This window comes from Mytilus edulis, chromosome 10 (genome assembly GCF_963676685.1).
Source record: "Mytilus edulis chromosome 10, xbMytEdul2.2, whole genome shotgun sequence".
Taxonomy (NCBI): domain Eukaryota; kingdom Metazoa; phylum Mollusca; class Bivalvia; order Mytilida; family Mytilidae; genus Mytilus; species Mytilus edulis.
Genome location: NC_092353.1, coordinates 68,780,839 through 68,805,629, shown reverse-complemented (window position 1 = coordinate 68,805,629; position 24,791 = coordinate 68,780,839). Strand labels below are relative to the sequence as shown.

Below are 24,791 nucleotides of genomic sequence, written 5' to 3'. Positions count from 1 at the left end.
TCTTGTACCTAGTTCACCTATATCTATAGTCTACTGTTTACAGTATATTTTCTGTACCTCGCCATGAAATGCATTTTTAAGACATAAGAACTTTTCCTTTTTAATGTAATTAAAACTATTTTTAATTATTGATTATATACACATATTCAATTACTCCTATCCTATGAAAAATAATTCACAAAGATTGACTAGTCTCCGTTCTGTGTGTATTGCTAGAACATCAAGTAACATAATGGTTAATGTACATAGTAACATGTCAACTCTTTTGAAGACAGAACTTTTTTTAAAATTCTCCCTCCAAGCAAAATTATTTTTCAGTATAAACATGATAAAGTTATCTACCTGTATTAATGACCTAGAGACTCCCAAGAGCCTGTGTCGCTCACCTTGGACGGTCTATGTGCATATTAAACAACGGACACATATAAAATGACAAAATTGTGTTTTTGATGATGGGGATGTGTTTGTAGATCTTTCTTTACTGAACATTCTTGGTGCTACTATTATCTCTATCTATAATAAACATGGCCCAGTATTTACAGTGGAAAATATTTTTTAAAAATTAACAAAAAATACAAAAATTTATGAAAATTGTTAAAAATTGACTATAAAGGGCAATAACTCTTTAAGGGGTCAACTTAAAATTTTGGTCATATTGACTTATTTGTAGATCTTACTTTGCAGAACATTATTGCTGTTTACAGTTTATCTCTATCTATAATAATATTTAAGATAATAACCAAACTCTGCAAAATTTCCTTCAAATTACTAATTTGGGGGTAGCAATCCATCAACGGGTTGTCAGATTTGTCTGAAAATTCCTGGGCAGATAGATCTTCACTGAAGAGACAATTTCAACCATGTCAGATTTGCTCTAAATGCTTTGGTTTCAGAGTTATAAGCCAAAATCTACATTTTACCTGTATGTTCTATTTTTGGCCATAGTGGTCATCTCGGTTGGTTGACCAGGTCTAACCACACATTTTTTAAATTAGATACCGCAATGATGATTTTGGCTAAGTTTGGTTAAATTTGGCACAGTAGTTTCAGAGAAGATTTTTTGTAAAAGTTTATGGACGACGAAACCAAGTGATGAGTCAGGTCAGGTGAGCTAAAAAGGAGTTTTTAATCAAGGTAACAATGAAATCTGGTGGCCATAAAAGCTGTCTCATTAGCATTTTAACCACTTCCCATATTTGCTTTTAAGACAATAGAAGAAAATTATTCAATGCAAAAACAAAACTTACTTGTAAATATGAAATTCTCTTTACAGTATAAGTTTTTCTCATTGTTGGAGATTGTACAGTAGTACAGTCCTGTAACTGCTTATACCCATTTCTTATCCCCTTTAGTTTGATAAACTCACAGAATATCATAATTGTAATTCAAATCTATATATCAAAGCAAAATGAATTTCACTACTTTCATTCATGCATCCTTTGGAAAAATATAAGTTCTAAAATGACACAATATATGTTTATTTATATAAAAATAATATTTAGTTTTCGACTCTTAACAGGTATAAACAAGAATGTGTCCCCAGTACACGAATGCCCCACTCCCACTATCATTTTCCATGTTCAGTGGACCGTGACATTGGGGTAAAAACTCTAATTTGGCATTAAAATTAAAACGATCATATCATAGGGAACATGTGTACCAAGTTTGAAGCTTGACCAAAAACTTTAACCTGAAGAGGGACAGACGGATGGACGAACGGACGCACAGACCAGAAAACATAATGCCCCCCTAATATCGTAGGTGGGGCATAAAAATGCACAGCTGTGTCATGATTTGTGAAATCTGTGCTGAAAACATAGGCATTTATGGTGTTTGAGAAATTCCATCTGTGAAGCTCAACATTAGCTCGTCAGTTGGTGGTGGACAGTTATAAATCTTTCCTGCAGGATGAATGTACATCTGTTCAGGAAAACCAATTTCACAAATCAAAACTTTCCTCTAGATTTCTCCTACAATATTCATCCAGTTTAGTTCTTTTGGTTTAACGGGACACCGTCCTGATTTTTAATTTTGTAAACCATTCAGTCTCTTGCTTACAAATGGTGCATAAAAATAGGATGGGAATGCATGGCAGTAGACAAGTCTCTATAAAGTGGGTATGTGCCCTGAAAAAAGTTTTATAACATTAGCTTTTTTGAAACTTGTGAAAGACTTGTGCAACACACATACCTAAATAACTATAACATAGGTGGAGAGCATCATTCATGTCAATGTTTTGTTCCTGTTTACATTGTCATTGATATTTTTCAAGAAAGCCCGAGGCATAGCTCATGAATTCTTGTCATTAGACATTACAACCGAAATTTACATAATTACTGCTAAAATAGTATAATATATCTCTTGTAGAAAAACCATACAATTGTAGTATTAACCAAAAAATGTCAAACAGATGATATTGAATCGTAATCCTAAAAGTTATGACGTCTTGAATGCACCCCCCTTTTTATTCTAAAACGATAATTGCGGTTGCAAACAGACTTTGGTTTACTTGCATGGCGATTATATAAATAACAGTATATATTTCTTAAAGAAAATAAAGTTTTACCATGAATAGTTTCCTGAACGTAGTCGTTTTCAGTAAAATGTGCCTTGCAAACAACAGCTATGGGTTCTACGATTGCATCGCACATGACAATCTACGTTTTCCTTCTTATAAAGTCATTTAGAAATGCAAGTCCTCCTCTTAAATGACACTCAGGTACACACCAACAAGGACTAGGCATCGTTAATTGTGTGATTGTTTTGCAGTGCAAAAACGGAAGTTAAGGACGGAACTGACTGGTCTCATTAATAAGAGACAAGAAGAATTTTAGAGACAAACAGCGACAAGAAGTTTAATTTAGTGACGAAGCGACAATAACTAACAAGGGACAAGCGAATCGTAATTCTCTCACGAGGCTATTCTCATTTGATGTGATAGGGTGAAGCTACACCTATCAAATATGTCCCTATGAAAAAGAAGAATTTCACTCTTAGAAAGGAAATGATATTGCATGGTTTTGATTCAATAAATTCTTTAAAAGGAAATTGATTTTTTTTTGTTTTGATGGCCATTTTTTAGCGTGTGCATAAAATATATTTTTTTTTATATCTAATAAAAACTTATCCCTTTCTTCTTAATAAAAACATATTTTTATCTATCAATGTACAGTAATATAAAAAATGTTTTATAACCGCCCCTAAGATGTAAAAAAACTGCTTGTTATCACTGAATGGTAAAGATTATTTAAATTTATCAGTTGGTAGTAAAAAGTGAATATACATTGTATATTGTATATAACAAAGATTTAAGTTGATTCTGGACAAAGAAAGATAACTCCAATTAAAAAAAAAATCTTGCTATTGCACAATATTTTGCAATTAGATATTTCTTGCTTACTATTCTGGACAAAGAAAGATAACTCTAATTAAAAAAAAAATTGCTATTTCACAATATTGTGCAATTAGATATTTCTTGCCATTGCGCAATACTGTGCAATTAAAAAGACTTGCTATTGCACAATACTTAATATAATAATTTTAGATCCTGATTTGGACCAACTTGAAAACTGGGCCCATAATAAAAAATCTAAGTACATTTTTGGATTCAGCATATCAAAGAACCCCAAGATTTCAATTTTTGTTAAAATCAGACTAAGTTTAATTTTGGACCCTTTGGACTTTAGTGTAGACCAATTTGAAAACAGGACCAAAAATGAAGAATCTACATACACAGTTAGATTTGGTATATCAAAGAACCCCATTTATTCAATTTTTGATGAAATCAAACAAAGTTTAATTTTGGACCCCGATTTGGACCAACTTGAAAACTGGGCCAATAATCAAGAATCTAAGTACATTTTTAGATTCAGCATATCAAAGAACCTAACTGATTCATTTTTTTGTCAAAATCAAACTAAGTTTAATTTTGGACCCTTTGGACCTTAATGTAGACCAATTTGAAAACTGGACCAAAAGTTAAGAATCTACATACACAGTCATGACAGTTAGATTCAGCATATCAAAGAACCCCAATTATTCAATTTTGATGAAATCAAACAAAAGTTTAATTTTGGACCCTTTGGGCCCCTTATTATGTTGGGACCAAAAGTCCCAAAATCAAACCCAACCTTTCTTTTATGGTCATAAACCTTGTGTTTAAATTTCATAGATTTCTATTTACTTATACTAACGTTATGGTGCGAAAACCAAGAAAAATGCTTATTTGGGTCCCTTTTTGGCCCCTAATTCCTAAACTGTTGGGACCTAAACTCCCAAAATCAATACCAACCTTCCTTTTGTAGTCATTAACATTGTGTTTAAATTTCATTGATTTCTATTTACTTAAACTAATGTTATTGTGCGAAAACCAAGAATAATGCTTATTTGGGCCCTTTTTTGGCCCCTAATTCCTAAACTGTTGAGACCAAAACTCCCAAAATCAATCCCAACCGTTCTTTTGTGGTCATAAACCTTGTGTCAAAATTTCATAGATTTCTATTAACTTAAACTAAAGTTATAGTGCAAAAACCAAGAAAATGCTTATTTGGGCCCTTTTTGGCCCCTAATTCCTAAAATGTTGGGACCAAAAGTCCCAAAATCAATACCAACCTTCCTTTTGTGGTCATAAACCTTGTGTTAAAATTTCATAGATTTCCATTCACTTTTACTAAAGTTAGAGTGCGAAAACTAAAAGTATTCGGACGCCGGACGACGACGACGACGACGACGACGCCGACGCCAACGTGATAGCAATATACGACGAAAATTTTTTCAAAATTTGCGGTCGTATAAAAAGTAGAGGAGAAATTTAAACATTTCCGGATCTATTTCTTGCAAAATGACCCCCAGCAAAGATCTGCGTAAGGAAAGATGAACCTCATGACTTGAAAGTCAGGCCTTAAAGCACTGCCTTTAAAAAATCCTACCTTTTTCAAGTAGTCACTGAACATTGAAAATGAGGTCAAGGACAATTGACAGAAGAACTTCACAACACGAGGCATATATATATATACAAAGTATGAAGCATCAAGGTCTTACACCAACTAAAATATAAAGCTTTTAAGTAGTACAGGCTTACATCTCAAAACTAAACCATACAAATGAGGTCAAGGTCCGATGATGCCTGCCAGTTGGACATGTAAACTTAACAATCCTTCAATACACCAAATATACTAGACCCATTACTTATTTGTAGTTTTGGTTTAATCCACCATTTTCTACATTTGAAAATGCCTGTACCAAGTCAGGAATATGACAGTTCTTGTCCAATCGTTTTATTTGATTTTCCGTGTGATTATGGACTTTCCGAATTGATTTTCCTCTAAGCAGTATTTTTGTGATTTTACTTTTTATTCAATTATGACATTATGAAATGCTGCTTCTTCCCCACAACAGCAGTTCGAATGGGTTAAATGAAGATAATCAACTTTAATCACTTTAATTGAAATCTGGAGAAGGCATGTCCGCAACTGCTAGTGGTCCTTTGCTAATTCAAGTATCATTGTCATTTTGTTACCTATTCTGATAATGGACTCCCAACATCTTTTGAAAAAGTTTTTACTGTGCATTTGTTTATTCTACATTAGCTAGAGGTACAAGGAGATGATGGAGATCTAACAAAAAACAATTTTTGCACCTGTCCCAAGTCAAGTGCGACATCTATACCACATTTTGTTCAGGGGCCAGTTGAAGCACACCTGTGGGTGCAGGATTTTCTCAAGTGCTAAATCCATTGGCGACCTTCAGCTGTTTTCTGTCCTTTGTTTTGGTTGCCAGTTTGACACATTCCTCATTTCCATTCTAAATTCTATATTTTTTAAGCAGACTGGGGCACTTCGAAGTCAGAATTGTATGTCAAGATGGAGTCTTTTGTGCTGACAGGTCTAATGAAGTTGCAGTAAGACAGTCTTAGTCTTCGCTCTGAATATGTTATTAGACATTAAACATCCTTTAGAAGAAAAATTTGAGACAATACCATCATAACTAATGTTGTATTACTACATTTTTAAAGGCATGTTGTACTACATCATGAAATATTTGTAAATCACATTTTCAAAATTATATGAAATAAGACCAGACAACAGAAACATGTTGAGAACATTTTAATTATCAAAACATCTCAACAGTAAGATTAGTCCATGATTCTTCTTAGTATATTCTCTGAGAAGGTGTCATGGTTCCCTTGATGTAAAGGGCTCGCACGTTTTGCCAGTTCTTCTTCAGGAGAGACACCAAGAAATTGATGGACAGAGAAATATTTGAATAGAGTTCATCTGGGCTCATGTTGACATGTCCTACACATACAGCTAGACAGAGTACCTGAAAAATATAAGTTCAGTAAATACAAGTTGCAACATTATCAACATCAGATGTTATTTGTTGGCTATAGAAATAATTGATTGATCCTTCTATTTGTTTCTTCATTTTATGTAGGAAATCAAAGTATCTTGACCTTTGTATCACAAATGTAGATATGTAGTTTCAATTGAAATTAATCACTAAATGTGATTTAGTTATCTTTAAAATACAGTTACTGAAATTGTCGCAATATTCCTAGTGTTTTCTCCAACAAATTTCAGAAAGTCTCCTGGTAAAAAGAGAATTAAAAAAAACCATCTTATTTCTAAAAATTATATCATCACATCCATAATGTAATAATCTCAGAAAGAATCAAATTACCATGATGATGAGAGGCCCTGGGGAGAACACCGATTCCATTTATAAAGGTTTACAACTCAAGTGACAAAAGTGAAGACATATGTATTCAAAATTTGATCTGTTTGGTGGTAATAAGCATTGTTAAGATTTCAGAATATTTGATTGTAGCAAAGTTAAGTTGGAGAATGGAAACTAATTTAGGGCATGCAAATGTCTACAAGGGTAAAAACTTGATACAAATGTCTACAGTTAATGTTCACTGGCTATATGCACAAGTTTGTGTCAATTTGTTTTTCATTGGAAATTCAGGAATTTAAAACTAATCTCAAATTGTACCAGATCTTGATGTTTTCTATAACAAACCCACCTTTTTCAACTGAAACTTGATGGTTGCTTTCTGTTCCTCACACTTTGTGACCAAAGATTCATTATGAGAGACTTGGATGGGAAACTTTCCTGCTTTGTTTAATCCAGGACCCAACAACCTTGGGATGGTCTTGATGATAGAGTCAGAAGCCAAGAAACCATCATATCTCTTAGCTACAAAACAAAATAAAAATATAATACTTTGGTACATATTATCAAATGGTGACTTACTTCTCTATGCTGTAGTACCTGTGTTTCAAACTTGCTCAAAGCGAGTGTGTACTTGGTGAATAATCAGCAAACCACCAAGGTTTTGTACATACAGTAAATCGAGAAGAAATACAATAAAAGCTTTAAGTTTTTTATGTTATATGCAGGCCTCAAGGGCAAATAACAAACCAGGCTTGATCTTGATTTAGAAAAGCAGAAATAAAAATGGGATCTGCAGTTGTTTGATGTTGTAACTTCAGTACATTCAGAAAGAAAAATTATGTTATAATAGATATTGAAATGACACTTCCGTGGTTGCAAATCCTGCAATAAATCATAATAGGTAATTATTTTGATAGTCAATTACATTTTCTTCATCTCAAATATGAACATCAATCCATGTCATCGTTTGATAATTTGTATTGCTGTTATGTTTGTTGAATAGATTTACAAGGTATACCCAGCATCTCTCTTCAAGATAAAATTAACATTAAAATGTTGCATTCATATACAATATAAACTATTTATAAGTACCTAATTTTTTAACAAGCTTTTTGTCCTTGTTCAACTTTTTCAAGGAATCAGTATCCATACTGGGGAGATCATTAGCCTTAGCCTGATCACAATGCACTTGGTCACCCAAAATACAGATCTTCATCTTTGGTCTTGGAATGTGTTTTAGTCTGTAAACATTTAAAGTTAGGATTCAACAATAAATCAATACATACATCATGTACATGTATGTAGAGTACAATGAATTTTGTAGCTACACAATAGAAATTACATTTTAGAGTACATTTAAAGAACATTGCTATTCTGCATTGTTACAATCCACACTTTCAAAACACGGAAACTTTTAACATATTACATATTTTTAAATAAAACATGGAACTATTGTATGAATTATATTTCTTGCTAGAATATAAACAGCTAAATATTATTAAATTACATAGGTTTTTTTTTAACATCATGCATGGTATTGGGACACTTTTTGATATGTATTTCTTAGGAATGTTTCGTGTTTAACTTCAATAATCTACTATTTGCAAATTATCTTGTAAAGTTCAAAATGAAATTTTTGGGATAAACACCTAGCAAAATTTCATTGATCTTTTTGTGACACAATTTGCAACATTACTGCTAACAAATTCTTACCACCAGCAGAACTGTTTCTGTTGAAGAATCACTGATCTCTGGCTTTACTTAACTTTCTGGTACCATCGTTTGTGCAAACAATGTATACCTTCCCAATTATTTTAAGACCCTGGGTGGAGGTCCGCTGGGAAGTTTCCCAGCTACCTATGCCAGGATGCCAACAACACCATAATTTTTTTCTTTTAACAGATAATTTTGTTACTTTTAAAATACAGAGTGTTTAATTCAAATGTAAAGTTCCAAAGAGTCTTAAAAATATAAAATTCATACATTTTCCACATTGGCCTTGATTATCGTTATAAATAAATTAAACAAAGTTTAAGTGTTGTTGGCTTTTTGAGAATTTCCTGGAAAGGTCATGTAAACCTACTTGACTGTGCCAGAGAAACGCTTGTCCTTTTGAGGATCATAATTCTTCAAAGCAATCTGGAGCTCTATAGACTGCGTAAATTTCCTCTTCTTGTCATTGGAATCTTTCAGGACGGTGGAAATGGCCTCGTACAAGTTGTCACGAGAAATTTTACTGAAAAACAAAAGTAAAGTTTTCACTGATGATCAGGACTAACAAACTAGTCTTTATAAGAAAATAAGCAAATTGAAACGGTATTACAAATGAATAACATACATGTACATGTACGGTATATAATCAGACTTGCAAGCTTTTGGTGACCGACACATTAAAAGAAAGTTTATTGACTTGCAAAAAAAGGCTACAAGGAGAATGTGCTGTTCCTGCCATCTTTAATGAAAGATGTCAGCAATACAACCGAACAGATTATAAAAGTTGCACAAATACATTCATCAGCGTTGTTATTTTAAAAGATGTAGCTATGCTTACATGTTACTGGTCTACAAGACAGATCAGTGATATAGCAAACAAAGCAGTTAATGTTACAGCTTAAAACGCCAAACATGTCATGGACTAGACAAACTTGGAGCTGGAGCTGTGTTATTACAAATTCACAAGCATATAAACGAACTCTATACAATACATGTACTTCATAATCAATCCGTTACAAATTATGTAATTCTTTATCATTAGTTGCAAGGAAGAATAATATAACTTGCTTTAAATATGAGTCAATATTTATTTTAAACATGATTTGTAGAATGAAAGCTTTGTGAATGGCCAGATGATGAACTTGCCATACAATATCACCTTCATACACATTTCTTTTACAGTATAGGAAACCAACACTGCAATTAATGTGCAGATATGGGGCAAAAACTGTACTAAGGACACATTGAATGTGATGATTGACAATAGACATGTACATTTATTATATGGTAAATTCAGAAATTAACATTGATGTAAGGAATGTTGCTATTGACATTTATAAAGATGGAGCAATGTTATATGAAATATACAATTCTAAAGCAAATTTACTAACTCTTTAAAGTCTTTAACTAATTCCTTACAAATCATTGATATATATTTGTTCACTAGTTATGCAATTGCAACCAAGACTTAAATTTTTCTTATCTTGATATATACAGCTCAACGTTTTAAACATTTGTAGTATGAAAGCTTTGTGAATGGCCAGATGATGAACTTACCATACAATATCACCTTTCATACAAGTTTCTCTTACAGTATAGGAAACCATCACTGCAATTAATGTGCAGATATGGGGCAAAAACTGTACTATGCGCATTATAATATCATTCATTAATTGTACTGGAAATTCAGGAATTATTATTGCTTCAAATGGAACAATGCTATTGAAATTTTTAAGTTGAAACGTGTTCAAATATTTCACAAATGTTTCTCGGTTTATTATGTTGGTGGTCTGGGTGAGTCACCAACAATACAGCAAAAAGGGTAGTTGCTTTTACAGCTTAAAACGCCAAACTTGTTACTGACAACACAAATTTGGAGCTGGAACTGTTTTAAATGGGCCATTTGAATTTTGTATCAACTGTCTACACCCCAATATTACTTCTGAACTATGTAAAGATGTGGGATATAAGTCAACAAGACAACAATCAAGCACTTTTTTTTAATTAACCATTAAACAGACAACTAAGGGTCAAACGACTTCCACAACAGATAGCAACCTATTTGTTAGTCTTGTATTGTTACATGTAGATTGTCCTTACTCCAAGTTTCATCTTAATTATTTCAGTCAAATTTGTTGTCAGACTTGGCATCTTTCTGTTCATACATGTTCTTTGTATTTACAAATCTGACAAGTTGGACAACAAGAGCTACTTAACATTTGTATGGATTGCATTGCAAACCAAAGCCTACATTTCTTGGAAAAGGGAGTTTTTTTTAAACTTACTGGTATCTTCTAAAACTGACAAAATGTTACCCCGCTTCACGTGTCACTTGTCTATATGAAAGACATATGATATAGCGAACAGGGCAGTTTTATATTACAGCTATAAACGCCAAACTTGTCATAGTCTGGACAAATTTGGAGCTGGAACTGTGTAAAACAAAAGTGCCAAGATTCTAGATCTATTGGTACAATGTAAATCCTGCACTATTGAATTCAACTTGACAAGCTTGTATAAATAACCTGATAAAGGGATACAACAAGAACTGTAGAAGTGACCTCCCCGAAATTAGTACTTGCATGTCAATCAGAGTTGAGGAGGGGTACATGTAAATTGCACCAGTTTCACATCATTTGGTTGAGGCAAACTTAGGTCAAATAGCAGAAACAAAAAAACATCAATTTTCTATTTGTTAAGCCTTAAGGGCACAACTCTACAATGGAAAAAAAGAGATGCTACCAAAATTCAAATTTGATACATTTGATGTATTTTGGTAGCCTCCCTTTTACCATTCAAGATAATATATGATCCATGTTAATTTCCTTTGAACCTTAAATGTGCTAAAGTACGGGAGACATTGCAATTATATCCATTTAGATTAGTTCTATTCATTGATTAATAAATAACTGATAAAATGTAGCCCAGCTTTACGTGTCACTTGTCTATATGAAAGACATATGATATAGCGAACAGGGCAGTTTTATATTACAGCTATAAACGCCAAACTTGTCATAGTCTGGACAAATTTGGAGCTGGAACTGTGTTAACATAGTACCAACATTCTATTGGTACAATGTAAAATCTAAGAATTATAATCTTTATCTTTATAATACATGTACATTCTTAATCTTCAGAAAGATACTTGTAGTATTACATTCAATCTTTAAAGAATAATTATAAATTTATACAGGGAAGCAAGTTCTGAATTTTTATGCTATTTGATATTAGAAATGGCATTGGTCTGACAAGTGGACTGAAAAGATCTGAACTGTTCTGTCGTAACAAGAACTCATGTGGACTGAAATTTGGGACAAAACACTAATTCGGCATAAAAATAGAAAGATCATACAATTTTTAACATGTGCACCAAGTTACATGTACAAGTTTATTGGACTTCCAACATTATTCAAATTAAAGCTACCTCAACCAAACACTTCCCCTGAAGCAGGACAGACAGATGAACAGACCAAAAACATAATGCCCACTAGTTGGGCACAAGTCTACATAAATAAAATGAATTTACTATGTTGGAGCTTATTCCCTTCAAAATATAGTTTCTTTGGAGATCAAATTATTTTAAACTGATAGAAATGTAGCCCCGCTTTACGTGTCACTTGTCTATTTGAAAGACATATGATATAGCGAACAGGGCAGTTTATTATCACAGCTATAAACGCCAAACTTGTCATAGTCTGGACAAACTTGGAGCTGGAACTGTGTTAAGACATTGCTATCACTATTCCAGTGTAAACAAAATCATAAATGCAATCTTTATCTTCCCTGTAGAGCCAGAGGTTGAAAGCTCGTGTCTTGATGCATGTAGGCATAAGAAAGGTCTTAATCAAATGATTAACCCAAACCTTCAAAGAAATAGTAGTGTGCTGTAATATTTTTAAATTCTTTTTGGGATGACCTTGAAATTTGTAACAATATATTTATGGGAAAGGTACTTTTCATGGTTACGACAGAACAGTTCAAACATTTTAAGTGTTTTTTTTTTTTTTGTCATATTGGGCAACAGTAGGTCTCGTCGTCCAAATAATTATGATGTCTGGCAAGACTGTTTTAATATTTGTCAATGACACAAAGACTTAAGCTTGTACAAATGTACATGTATACAATTCTTCATGTCATTTTTTTAAATATCCAAAGGTTTTCATCAACTTCAACTAGAAAAAGTTTGAGCTTATCTACTGTAAATTCAGAAATTATTGCTTACATTTATCATTGTGATCGTCATTTTAGACTTAAATGTGATTTTACCTGTTGAATTCATCTAAAATAAAATAAATCAAATGTAAAAATATTCCATCATTTGAACAACTTGAAAAGATGTTGCCCAGCTTTACGTGTCACTTGTCTATAAGAAAGACATATGATATAGCGAACAGGGCAGTTTTATATTACAGCTATAAACGCCAAACTTGTCATAGTCTAGACAAGCTTGGAGCTGGAACTGTACAAGTCATTAGTCATTACTATCACTTGTATTTCATAATGAAAACAAAATCACGAGTGCAATCTTTATCTTCTCTGTACTGTAGAGGTTGAAAGTTAGTCTTCGAGGGTTCTTAAATCTTTTCATAAAAGTAAGGACATTTCCTAGTGCTTTTTTGTCATATTTGGCAAGTCAAATCTTGTCAGGATGTATTCATAAGGGCAGAAATGCACTTTAACGTCAAAGGTCATTTTCTGCTACCATTTGCGTCAAATTGTTTAAATTTTTTAATGTAATTCGTTAAAACATCCTTTTTATGATATGTAAGAGGTCTTAAATAATTATTATATCAGAACAGTTTTTTATTGGAAAAAAATTTATGTGTTCATCGTCTAAAAGAAGTTGCACATTTTAACATCGTTCACCAAAAATTACTGTGGTCATAATTTGGCCAGAATTTTTACGGTTATTTATCTTGAAGGTATCACCCGTTTCCACCGTTTCATGCATACAATTCTTCATTTTTTTTAAAGTTTCCACACCTGCCATCATAATTTTTTCAAGTGCAAGTTACAGGTAATAGATGGCAAAATCTTTAAATGGGGCCTTCAAATTTTGTTTTAATGTTGTTTGTTTGCTTCTCCGTGCTTTTACAATACAAAGCTCAAATTGTTTTGCTTTTAAATTCTAACAACTTCACACCTAAAAGTACATCTCATGGATATTTAATTATTTATAAATAGTTTTAAATAAATGTCACCATGCTTTACGTGTCACTAGTCTATATGAAAGACATATGATATAGCGAACAGGGCAGTTTATTATTACAGCTATAAACGCCAAACTTGTCATGGTCTGGACAAACTTGGAGCTGGAACTGTTGGCTAGTCATCGAAATTGCAGGGATCTCCATGGCCTGTTTCACGATGGCGCCCCGCCATCGTTCAAATGTCTTGCGCCATCGTCAAATGACTTGCGCCATCGTTAAATTGTCTTGCGCCATCGTTAAATTGTCTTCCGCCATCGTTCAAAACTTCATCGTTTTTTGTAGCCCAACGCCATTTTTTTATCAATTATAATCAAATGCATGTAATTGCATAACCCTTGGGCTTTTTATGTTATAATCAATACAGTTCTAACGCCTGAGGGATATCCGGATTAAGATCGCTAATCACTTGTACCTGAGCTTGTATACAGGTAGATCAACAAACCAGACAGGAGAATACTATCTGAGGATAGACGATCCATTTGTCGAATTAGTCAACTAAGTTTCAGCAAATGATTATGATAATTTAGATTAAATAAATAAATTAATAATCCAGTTAATAAGAAGAAAACAGTTTAACAAGTCGAACACGTGCTTTATTTTGACTTACGCAATCACCATCCCCTTTTCTTAAGAAGTACAAGACGCAAAACAGTAAATATTATTTCATCGCAAATAACTCAAGTACTGCTGTAACGATAATTTAGAATTACTTTAAAAGTTTAAAGGGAAAATTCGCGATTTTTTACTTATGGTTTAAATATGTTCATTATGGCAAAATATATATATTCACAAAGTTTTATCGCTATATGTCCAGTAATAAAGGAGAAATTCAACAATTAATGAAAAATTATTAACTACTTCCTGTAGGTCGTGACGTTTTCTCCTGGTTTTTGCATGCCGGGATTTAAAATACAATCAGTAAAAGTCTTGGTTTTTAATGATATTTAAACGTAATCGTAAGCGCGCCGATGACTTATGCTTTATCTAATAAACATCCGACAATAAGAAGATAAGACGCACAGACGTGCAATTGTACACATTCATGAGATAAATTTTCTATGTTAAACGTATATATTCGAATTATTTTTGTAGACACCCAAAAAAGTTATAAATTTATTAATTAATGCATTTTCGGACTGATATATGAGGTGAACAAATTAAAGTACAATAATCTGTAAAGACAATATGTTGGTGTACTCTTATTGACCTTTTACTATCTCTGCTATGACTAGATTTATACAATGTGTGTATTCACGGTTCTGTGGCAAATTAAATACTCGTAGATGGCTTGTTGAAAGGTAAATTGTTATTTGCACTTCGGTATTTAACCACGCCTCTAGGGCACACCTTGCCAGGTGTGACTGTCTATTCGGATCAGTGGATTATAAAACAAGGGAGCATTCAATATACACATCTATAATACTAATTCAAGTTTGTGACAAATAAAAATAGATCGCCGTGGAATTATTTAATTATATTTGCTGTATCATTTATTTCAATTCAAATAAATTAATTTACTAAGTAATAAACAATTTTCGGTTAAAGACGGGAAACTTAATTCATGTGTCAGAATGAAATGATATACACCTCTTGTCCTTGATTTAAGTCTCATTAAAAAGGGGAAATTAGAAATAGCTTTACCAAAGCATTTTGATTTTCTTTATTAGGCAAAAAATGTACGAGAACACTTACATTTAGACTTTTGAAAGCCATGTATTAATTGATATCTGAAACTATCTGAAGATAAGTAGATAACTCTACCGAAGCGGAGTATAATTTGTACGAACAAAGAAAAAATACTTTTGTTTTTAAATCTTTGCACATTTATGATTAATTATTGTTATTTATTACTCATTCAATTACTTAATTGGTACCTAAAATATATCTACCGCTTGGCATTAAAACTCTGTGTAGTAGGAAGGGGTTATGTCATATACTAATTCAATTCAATTGAATGTCATATACTAGATTATATTATTTGGATGAGGATTTGAGCTATCCTATAAAACACATTAATTAGTTAACTACATTCGAGGCCAAAGGATATTAACTTAAATGATTCAATTAACTTTACTCACATATTACTTATATGTCTATCTTATGATTTTTGCGTGCTTGTTTTTATAGAACAGTTTATATATGGTCCAAAAATTTATCATAAAATCATAACTAAAAATGTCTTGTTCGGAGAATGATAGTACTATATAAACAGTGGTTCCAGTCAGTCAAAAGAGTCAGATTTTGACGAGTATGGTCATTTTGGGTACGCACTAGAGCCAGAGTATACGGAAGAAGAGCTCCATGAAATGGAAGCTGCAGAAAGTTCCCGAAATCAAGATTTCCTTAGCAACCATCGCTAGTTTTTAAAACACAGATTGGTGTTCGTGTACTAAATGCATACTTATGCCGTTATTAACAGAATGTCTTTGTTGCCACGAATTTACTCTCTTTGATGGTAATATTGAATTGGGTGAATGCATTAGTAACAGCATCGATTTCAGAACAGTTTGTCTGAACCCGGTTGTTCTTGAAACTAACTATATAAGTTTTTTTTTAGTACAATCGTATTCATATTATACATGTTAAATGAATGAACAAATATTAAACCTATCTGTTTATTGTTTTCCGCCCATGTCTGCTCATCGCCCGGCAGAAATAAAGTTTGTCGCACGAAAAAATGGTGTTAATTCCAGAGTCAAAATTTAAAGAACTTATTTTCCATGTTTTCTGGTATTGTTCGAAAGAGAATTGACCTAACAGAAGAATTACTATCTTAGGCTGTCAGTAACACATGTAGAGCAGTGGGTCGTTGTTGGACATGTAAATCTTATGAAGTGTATCATCTGTTAAATGTGCAGGTCACTGAAAGGGGAAGTTCCATACGGAAGTAGGTTTTGAGATTGATTTTTTTTTATATCCAGTGACACATTTTACATGCGTATTCTTGAACTTTTGATACATCATTTACTCTCAAATTGCAAAAAACGAAAACTTCCACTTGTATTTATAGTATTTGTTGAAATAGTCCTCGTCTCACAACGTATAATACTCTATCTATTTGACCAACGATGTTCAAAAACAAAAGACAACGAATTTTATGTCATCTTTCCCTATTTTTGAATGTAACTTATAAGGCTGTTCAACTGGCAAGAATACCGCTAAAGCGGATAAGCAGTTTATTCTTTAAATTGCTATCATATCACGGCAAGAAAGAAAATAAATCCCGAAATTGATTTGAAACTTTAATACTCAATAGTTTTCCTAGAAAATACTCACACCCCTTTGGGATTATTAGTGTACGTCCAGTTGCATATATTTTACATGAATGTCGGAACAATTGTGATGATGACGAATTTCTTCCTTTATTCGAGAACAATCTAATTGATATATAAAACTGGGATTTTACTATGTTCATAACTTCGATGAACCAAAGCAAGATATATATCGACCTGTATTTAAATCAAACTGGTTCTCTTCTTCTTCTCCTTCTTTTGGTATACAATATAGTCTGATACATGTATATATTTTGAATTGCACTATAGTTCCGTAACTTTCTATCCAGGCGTATAAGCCAACATCGACAAGTGCGTACATTTTTTAAATCAATATTTTTGGTATGTTCCAGTCTGTCCTTTACTATTGACAAATTACATTTTCCCAAATTAGCCCTCGGAAAAAATATGTATATAGATTTTTATTTCTTCAAATCTTTTTTTTTTTTTGTGGTATTTTTTATATTTTCATAAATAATATTCTTTACACCAGAAATGTTATTTATAAACAAGCGTACGAGTTAAGTTATTGGCATCATATCACTTTCGGACACACAAGACAGAGATGTGTATTATACACCTGATAGTTCAAAATGGAAAGTTATTAGTCTGCCGTGTACACTGATCAATACCTACAGAAGTGAAACGATGCATGAACTTGCAAGCCCGACAGGAAATCGCTTGAATACCTGGACGAGTCCTCACACCCCTCACAATACCTTTGGGAGTAATACCTTTAGCCATGCTGGTGATCAGATGAGGAAAGATCCGAATTTATTTGAATAAAGTTTATTACTTTAAAGAATTATGAAAACAATTTTCACGGAACACTTATTTATTATTTGAACTTTGACTTTTTAACTCATTCCAATATTAACAGTTTAAAAATAACAGATATATAATAATGGTCATTTTCCCTCAGCATTTTCCGTATCAAGTTTATAGTTAGTCAGATAAAACAATCGTACGACTGACAAGATATCGACACGCAATTACGACTACATCGGTTACTGTAGTTTTGGTTCTTTGTGTTTTATAGACATATCGTGATTATAATCGTAGAAGGTGACAAAATGGCGGAGCGTAGAAAATTGATACTCAAAATTTAAAATCGATGTTGATCTCTTATCTAGCGGAATAAAACTTTAATATCTATAAATTTTAGCCTTTTTATACAGAATGGACATAATATCAATTTTTGATTTTTTTGCGAAGTTTCCCTTTAAAAGTAAAAACTTAAATATTTCCTGTAAAAAATATCGTATCGTAATTCCGAATTCATTTCGTATATTACAATCAAATTGATACATCCGCGTTTCCGGTTTCTATTCAGACTCGAAAGATGCATGTTGCACAGCATCAATTTGCCAGATAAAGTCATTAAAAACCTTTTCATTTGTCAACGTTTGCTTTACAAATCTCTTTAACCTTTAACATAACCCGTACAAATCGTTTTGTTGTTGCAGCAAATCAGCCATACCGGTAATTGGTTCTGAATTTGACAGTGTCCATGAAAAATAAGCTCCACATCATATGATTTTTAACCCCCATAACAATTACCAAAAATACAAGAAATCTACATGGGGACCTTCATGACAGCTTTTGGTCATTCTCGACTAAGGGGGGACCATGAAGACTTGGCATTTGAATGGTTAAAAACGGCAATAAATGAAAATATTGATACTTCTTATTCTATAATGAAAATAACTATAATTTAAATAAGCAATAAATTAGCATGTTCACCATTCCTTGTATGGAGGGATAAAATACTTCCGATCGCGCTACACTGTACAGCGTAGACACGGTTTGTAATGGTGAAAGTTCCTCCATGGTTCAATTTTCATCCATGGAGATCCCTGAATTGACAAAAATTTCTAAGGTTTACTTCAATCTAATGATTTTCAACTCAACCACACTGGTCAAGACTAGACAGTCACCACCTGTCATTAAAAGACTGAACATGTAGGGGGTAACAAATGGAGTCTTGTCATTCAACTTGCAACTGATACAAGTCCGAAAACGTGTAGTAAATTTTAAAGTCTTCAAAAAAATGTGGTCACATCTCAAAATCATCGTTTCAATATTACAATGATACTTAGAAACATTAATATGTCGTGTGTAAGGCAAATAAATAACATTTCAAGTAAAGTTTTCCAGGATTAGGTGGATTTTAAAGAGCGGTGAATACACACCTCATCTTGCCTGCTTCGGGGAACCGGAAAAGGAAGTTGTGAGGAACTCTGCGATCGAAATAGGTAATGAATACAGCGTAGATTTTGTATTGCGAACGTATGACGGACACATATGATTGCTTTTGTTTATAAATTAAAACCATTTTCCTCTTTTAAACTAGTGCCCTTTCTATAAACTAGGATAATTGAAAGCTGAAGTAATAAGTTTTAATTATGAAAAAAGGAAAAGAAAACAATTGCCAGTTACCGTATACTGGGTTCATTCGCCCATAGAGTCCTTAATTCCTGGTTTTAACTGCTTTAAAAAAAAGCAATATTAATATTAAGAATAATATGAGGCCGGTGTTACCTGTGAAAAGGTAAGAAGTCCGTATCATTTACATTTTTATTAATTATAATATTTTTAATTTAGGTACATATCTCTCCTCGGTCCATGGCATCTTCCTCTGGTCATACTATTGAGGGAAAGAAAAGCAATTAATCTATATAGTTATATAAAACACATGTTGTGTTAGGCTCTGATCCTGTCCATAACGTTATAGTATGGTATTAGTTTTCTGTTTTGCTTTTTCCAAGCATATTGTGTTGTAAAATGATGCCCTAAAAGGCTTTATAGGTTCTTGATTAGAATAATAAAATTCTTATCTTATCTTATACTCAATAGCACTTTCAGTTTAGATTTTTCTTACACATTTTTTAAGGACATCTAGAGAACAACATATGAATGAATGAATGAATGAATGAATCTTTATTGCATTAGCAACAACATTGCTTTAGCATAAAAGAAGGTATATGATATAGAATAGAACTTAATAATTTTCAACAAAAGATAGGTGTCAACACAATATCTTCACTAATGATTAAATCTATACAAGATTAAGTTCATAATTTAAAAATACTCAGTTACCAACCTTTAACTACATAATTGCGTATTTCCCCTCTTCATATACCCTACAAGAAATTTTCATAGGAGACGTGGATTGCGGAAATTCGGCGTCCGCATATTTCCAAAATGTTAAAATGTTAACGTAAATTGATGGCGTCATACGTTTAAACAGTTATTTGCCAATCAAATTAGTATATATCAATAAACCGTTGCACGCTACACTCCAGCCTCAAACTTAAATTGGATGAGACGTTAATCACGATAGTGTGTCTCAAATGGTAACGTTAATTGTTTACGTTTTAACGGGATTAGTGATTATTTGTGATATTTTTTTTTATTTCGCTTGCAAGTTTTGTTTTGCACATCAATATGGATACTTCTTTTGATGTTTGGTTGTACTGAATATGCATGAAATATTTCCCACTGAAAGTAACGTAAGCAACCAACAACAAACGATATAGTATTTGGGTAATGCATATAAGTCTATATGAAATGAGAAGATATATATATATGGTATGATGAGTGCCAGTGCACAGACAACTCTCTGCCAGAGACCAATTGATATAAAACGTAATAAAATGCATGGTTCCCCATTTTAAAGGAAGAAGATATATATTTTGCTTTAATATAAAAAGTTTGGCGGGAATTACAAGTTAAACGGGTCTTGCTTATAAAATTCACTTTACTTTCTTTAATAACGGTACAATAAGATTAAGAAATTGAACGATTGTCAGAAAAAAAAAACTGAAGTTATTTATATTCATCTATAATATGTTTACAAGCTTTTTATGATGTAGAGAGGTATATAGCCACGCTTCAGACCCAATTTTATTTTCACTTTCAAGTTCTATACATAAGAATCTTATTGCAGAGAAATAATTAAAAAAAATCGCAGTTTTACGCTTAAAGCGGCGAAATCCGACATTGGACATCTTGCAAGACATTTACCAGAAGCCGTTGCATTTTTATATGTGGTGTCAGTGCTGCAAAAATTCGATTTTGATATCGTCTACATGTATGTACTTTTGTGAGCATAATTTACACAAACGAATTTATTATATAAACTTATAAAATAAAACCAAAATTTTCAAATTGATAAGTTAAAATTTTCCAAAATCTGACCATAATGAACACTATTTGTTTTTGCCAAAAAATAGCGTTGGTCGATACATGAACGCATATTTAGTTATATTGTAATACTTTATCTATAAAGCATATCATTCATTCGAAATTTCCGGGATATAGCACTGTTTTGAAGAACACATACACCCCTGTTAAAGTTATTATGCGTATAATCTGTTACGTCTTACACGTTTATTTTTGACGTTTTGGCAATATGTTGTCCTTATTTTAGACTATTGTTAAATATAATAAAACAATAAATGTATTTTTTTTTCTGGAATAGTATTACCTGTCTTGTCTATGGATATAATTTTTATATAACTTAACTGTAATGACTTTATAGAAAATACTGTTTACTGATTAGTTTAAATTGGACTTGTTGATTACACGGTATTGACGCATTAACGTACATAACGTCTGACCTTGGGTCCATGCATTGGAACAGTACATTAGACATTAGACATTAGAGATTATTTTATTAAACCAATCATGGGCCCTTGTCGGACAAGATAAAAAACATCATACAATGATTATATAAACATTAGTGGAATACACAATATTATAAGTAATACACAAATTTATAATAAATTGATAATATGAGCAATGTAGGATATAATTAAGGTAAGAGGCATTGAGTGCAATGAGGTCGATCTAATATTAAAAGAATATGATATAAAGTTTATTAATACGAAAACAAAAAGTAAAATTAGAACCAGGAATATAGTATCTCATTCTGCAGTAGTTCTCCTCATGACCAGTGCACAGCATTGAGGGACTTTTACATCACAACAATGCAAAGGTCATCAAGGGGAGATCCTTCAGAACTAGCATATTCCAGCATACATGTTCCTTGCCGGCGCCCTTACCAATATGAATACCGGTACAAATTCGTGCTAAATGAAGTTAACGGCAATTTTGGTGTATGAAATTAATTCAATCCGTAATAATTCAGAAATTACAAAAGATAAATGCATGATTTTTCGATTTTCAATTATGGTTCAACTAGCCAAAGATTTATGCAAATTTTTACCAAAATCTGTGACATAGGCCACAGTAACTGCCGCCTTAAACAAGTCTTTAAAGGTACGACATAAAATGACCGTTTGACGCCTGACGACCATCTAATATTTAGCAAGGGCAGTTTCATAACATATGATTAATAGGGAATGACTGTGTATGAGAAACTTTAAAAGATCCAGTCCTCTTCAACTTTGTATTTGTTTGGCTTTTTAACTGTTTTGATCTGAGCGTCACTGGTGAGTCTTATGTAGACGAAACGCGCGTCTGGCGTATTAAATTATAATCCTGGTACCTTTGATAACTATTCGAGCCTCCGACGTATAAGCTGACCACACTACGAAAATGCATGCAAAGGTCATTTCATAAAACTTGTGGATTAGGAACTGCATGCGTTTGAAAAACTTTGAAGGCGTCAGACAAAGAGTCTCAAATATATGGACTGACCACACGAATAAGCAAGGGCCATTTTCACGCATTTGCTGACCAGGAACTGCGTATGAAACGCCTTGAAAGCTGCAGGCCTCAAGCTTCGAACTTTGGGGATGACCTTCTTATATTAGTGAACGTCTTCTGTCGTATCTGATTGTGTTTTTTTCATGGTGGTGAATTTGATTTCGATCTTTTGGTTGTGTCTCTTAAATAAATGCACTTCTCTTGTCAACCCGGGAATACTTGTAGTACTTGACTTGTAATTATAGGATTAATTCATGTTACTTTTAGGTTAAGTTTGTGAGTAAGTACTATAATTCTCACTATTGAGTGCCGCAACTGATCCTTGAAATATCTTTTGCGAGATTATTGAATTAGCCGCAACTGATCCTTGAAATATCTTTTGTGAGATTATTGAATTATTCAATAATCTCGCAAAAGATATTTCAAGGATCAGTTGCGGCACAAACATTCTGAGGAATTGATTTGTCGATAATATCCCCCATTGCAAGTTCTGGTTGGCGTTTCAACGTCAGTGGAGCGAATTTCTACTATGGTGTCTGAATTTTCACTATAAGGGCAATATTCTTTATTATTGCATAGCAATATAATATTTCCCACAGAAAGTAACCAAAAGTTAGCGTGCAATAAATTACAATATTGCACTAGTGCAATAAATCTTCAAAATTCATGACGTCATCAACGACAAAATCTTAGTTTTAACCAATTTTTACTTTCAACTATTATATTGCTATACAATAAAAAGGTTATTGCATGAATATTGGGGAATTTTGTCCCTCGTAGAACATAAATTGCACTCGCAAGCTCGTGCAATATAAAATTCTACTCGGGACAATATTACCCAATATTCATGCAATAACCCTATATTATTCTATCAGATTTGTCACTTGGGCCAAATTTTATCGTACTATCAAAATCAACTGCACATATCAGTTAGATTTTCGGTCTCCATCTGGGTATTTTTGTATCATGTTTGTAAATAAGAATAATGATGAGTTCGATACTTCAACCTTACTTTTTACTACTTCAGTACCTGTGACTTTGATGGAGAGTTGTCTCATTGGCACATCTTATTATATCTATTGGATAAAATTCTATAGTGTGTAACTTGACACGATTTTTTATAACAAAATCAACACTATATTTTTGAACATGAATCAGGCCGTTAGTTTTCTCGGTTGAAAAGTTTTACATTGTCATTTCGGGGCCTTTTATAGCTGACTATGCGGTATGGGTTTTGCTCATTGTTGAAGGCCGTACGGTGAGCTACAGTTGTTAATTTCTGTGTCATTTTGGTCTCTTGTGGAGAGTTCAGTGTCTCATTGCCAAACATTCCACATCTTCTATTTTTATATATAAGTTACTGTACAAGTTATAAGTGAGTTTGTATTCCACGGAAGCCTTTTAGGGCCATGCCACTTTACTTTTTACAATTTGCTATAACAGATTATTAATTTGATATAACAGATTGTTAATTAGATATAAAAAATTATCAATTTGATACAACAAATTATCAATTTGATACAACAAATTATCAATTTGATACAACAAATTATCAATTTGATACAACAAATTATCAATTTGATACTATTAGTTACACAGTGTGCAATTGTCCTAATACGAGAATTTATCGGGTCAATAAAATTCATATCGGGTGAGGCGAAGCCAAACCCGATATGAATTTTATTGACCCGATAAATTTCGTATTAGGACAATTGAACACTGTGTAACGAATTTATCCTGATTTTGTTATATTACATATTATTATATTGAAATTAAATTTTAGAACAACATCAACAAATATATTTTAGATATTTAATCTAAAACTATGAAAAATAAAAAAATATTATGATTAAAGCAACTCATTTTTTTTTATTAGGTCAATGGTATAAGGGAGATAATTTCAATTGACGTAATAAATAAGGGAGATAATTCCAATTGACGTGATAAAAAATTGTACTGAAATTTATTAGGACAATATCAGCCAATCAAATTGCGAGAAATTACTCTAAATCAGGATAAAATAAATTATCAATTTGATACAACAAATTATCAATTTGATACAACAAATTATCAATTTGATACAACAAATTATCAATTTAATATTACAATTTATTAATTTGATATAACAAATTGTGATTGATAAGTTAAACTTGCTATATTAAATTAATAATCTGTTATAACAAATTGTAAAAAGTAAAATGACATGGCCCTAAAAGGCTTCCGTTATATTCATTGTTATTTTTGC

At 32.4% G+C, this 24,791-nt stretch overlaps 1 protein-coding gene across 1 annotated transcript; it reads right to left on the bottom strand.

The window, feature by feature from the left end:
- Positions 1–6,088: 6,088 nt before the first annotated feature.
- LOC139491769 (large ribosomal subunit protein uL1-like) lies at positions 6,089–19,197 on the bottom strand. Its single transcript, XM_071279622.1, has 5 exons — positions 19,066–19,197; positions 8,762–8,914; positions 7,771–7,919; positions 7,028–7,200; positions 6,089–6,321 (listed from the first exon to the last, which is right to left on the bottom strand). The coding sequence occupies exons 1-5, from the start codon at positions 19,068–19,070 to the stop codon at positions 6,151–6,153; spliced, it is 651 nt and encodes a 216-aa protein (XP_071135723.1). The 5' UTR covers positions 19,071–19,197; the 3' UTR covers positions 6,089–6,150.
- Between the last annotated feature and the right edge of the window lie 5,594 nt (positions 19,198–24,791).

Excerpts from the sequence above, each read along its gene's own strand:
- LOC139491769 (XM_071279622.1), bottom strand. Across the intron at positions 7,920-8,761 it reads CGTTTCTCTGGCACAGTCAA|ACTAAAACACATTCCAAGAC; the intron begins GTAGGTTTACAT and ends AAATGTTTACAG. Across the intron at positions 6,322-7,027 it reads TCAAGTTTCAGTTGAAAAAG|GTACTCTGTCTAGCTGTATG; the intron begins GTGGGTTTGTTA and ends TATATTTTTCAG.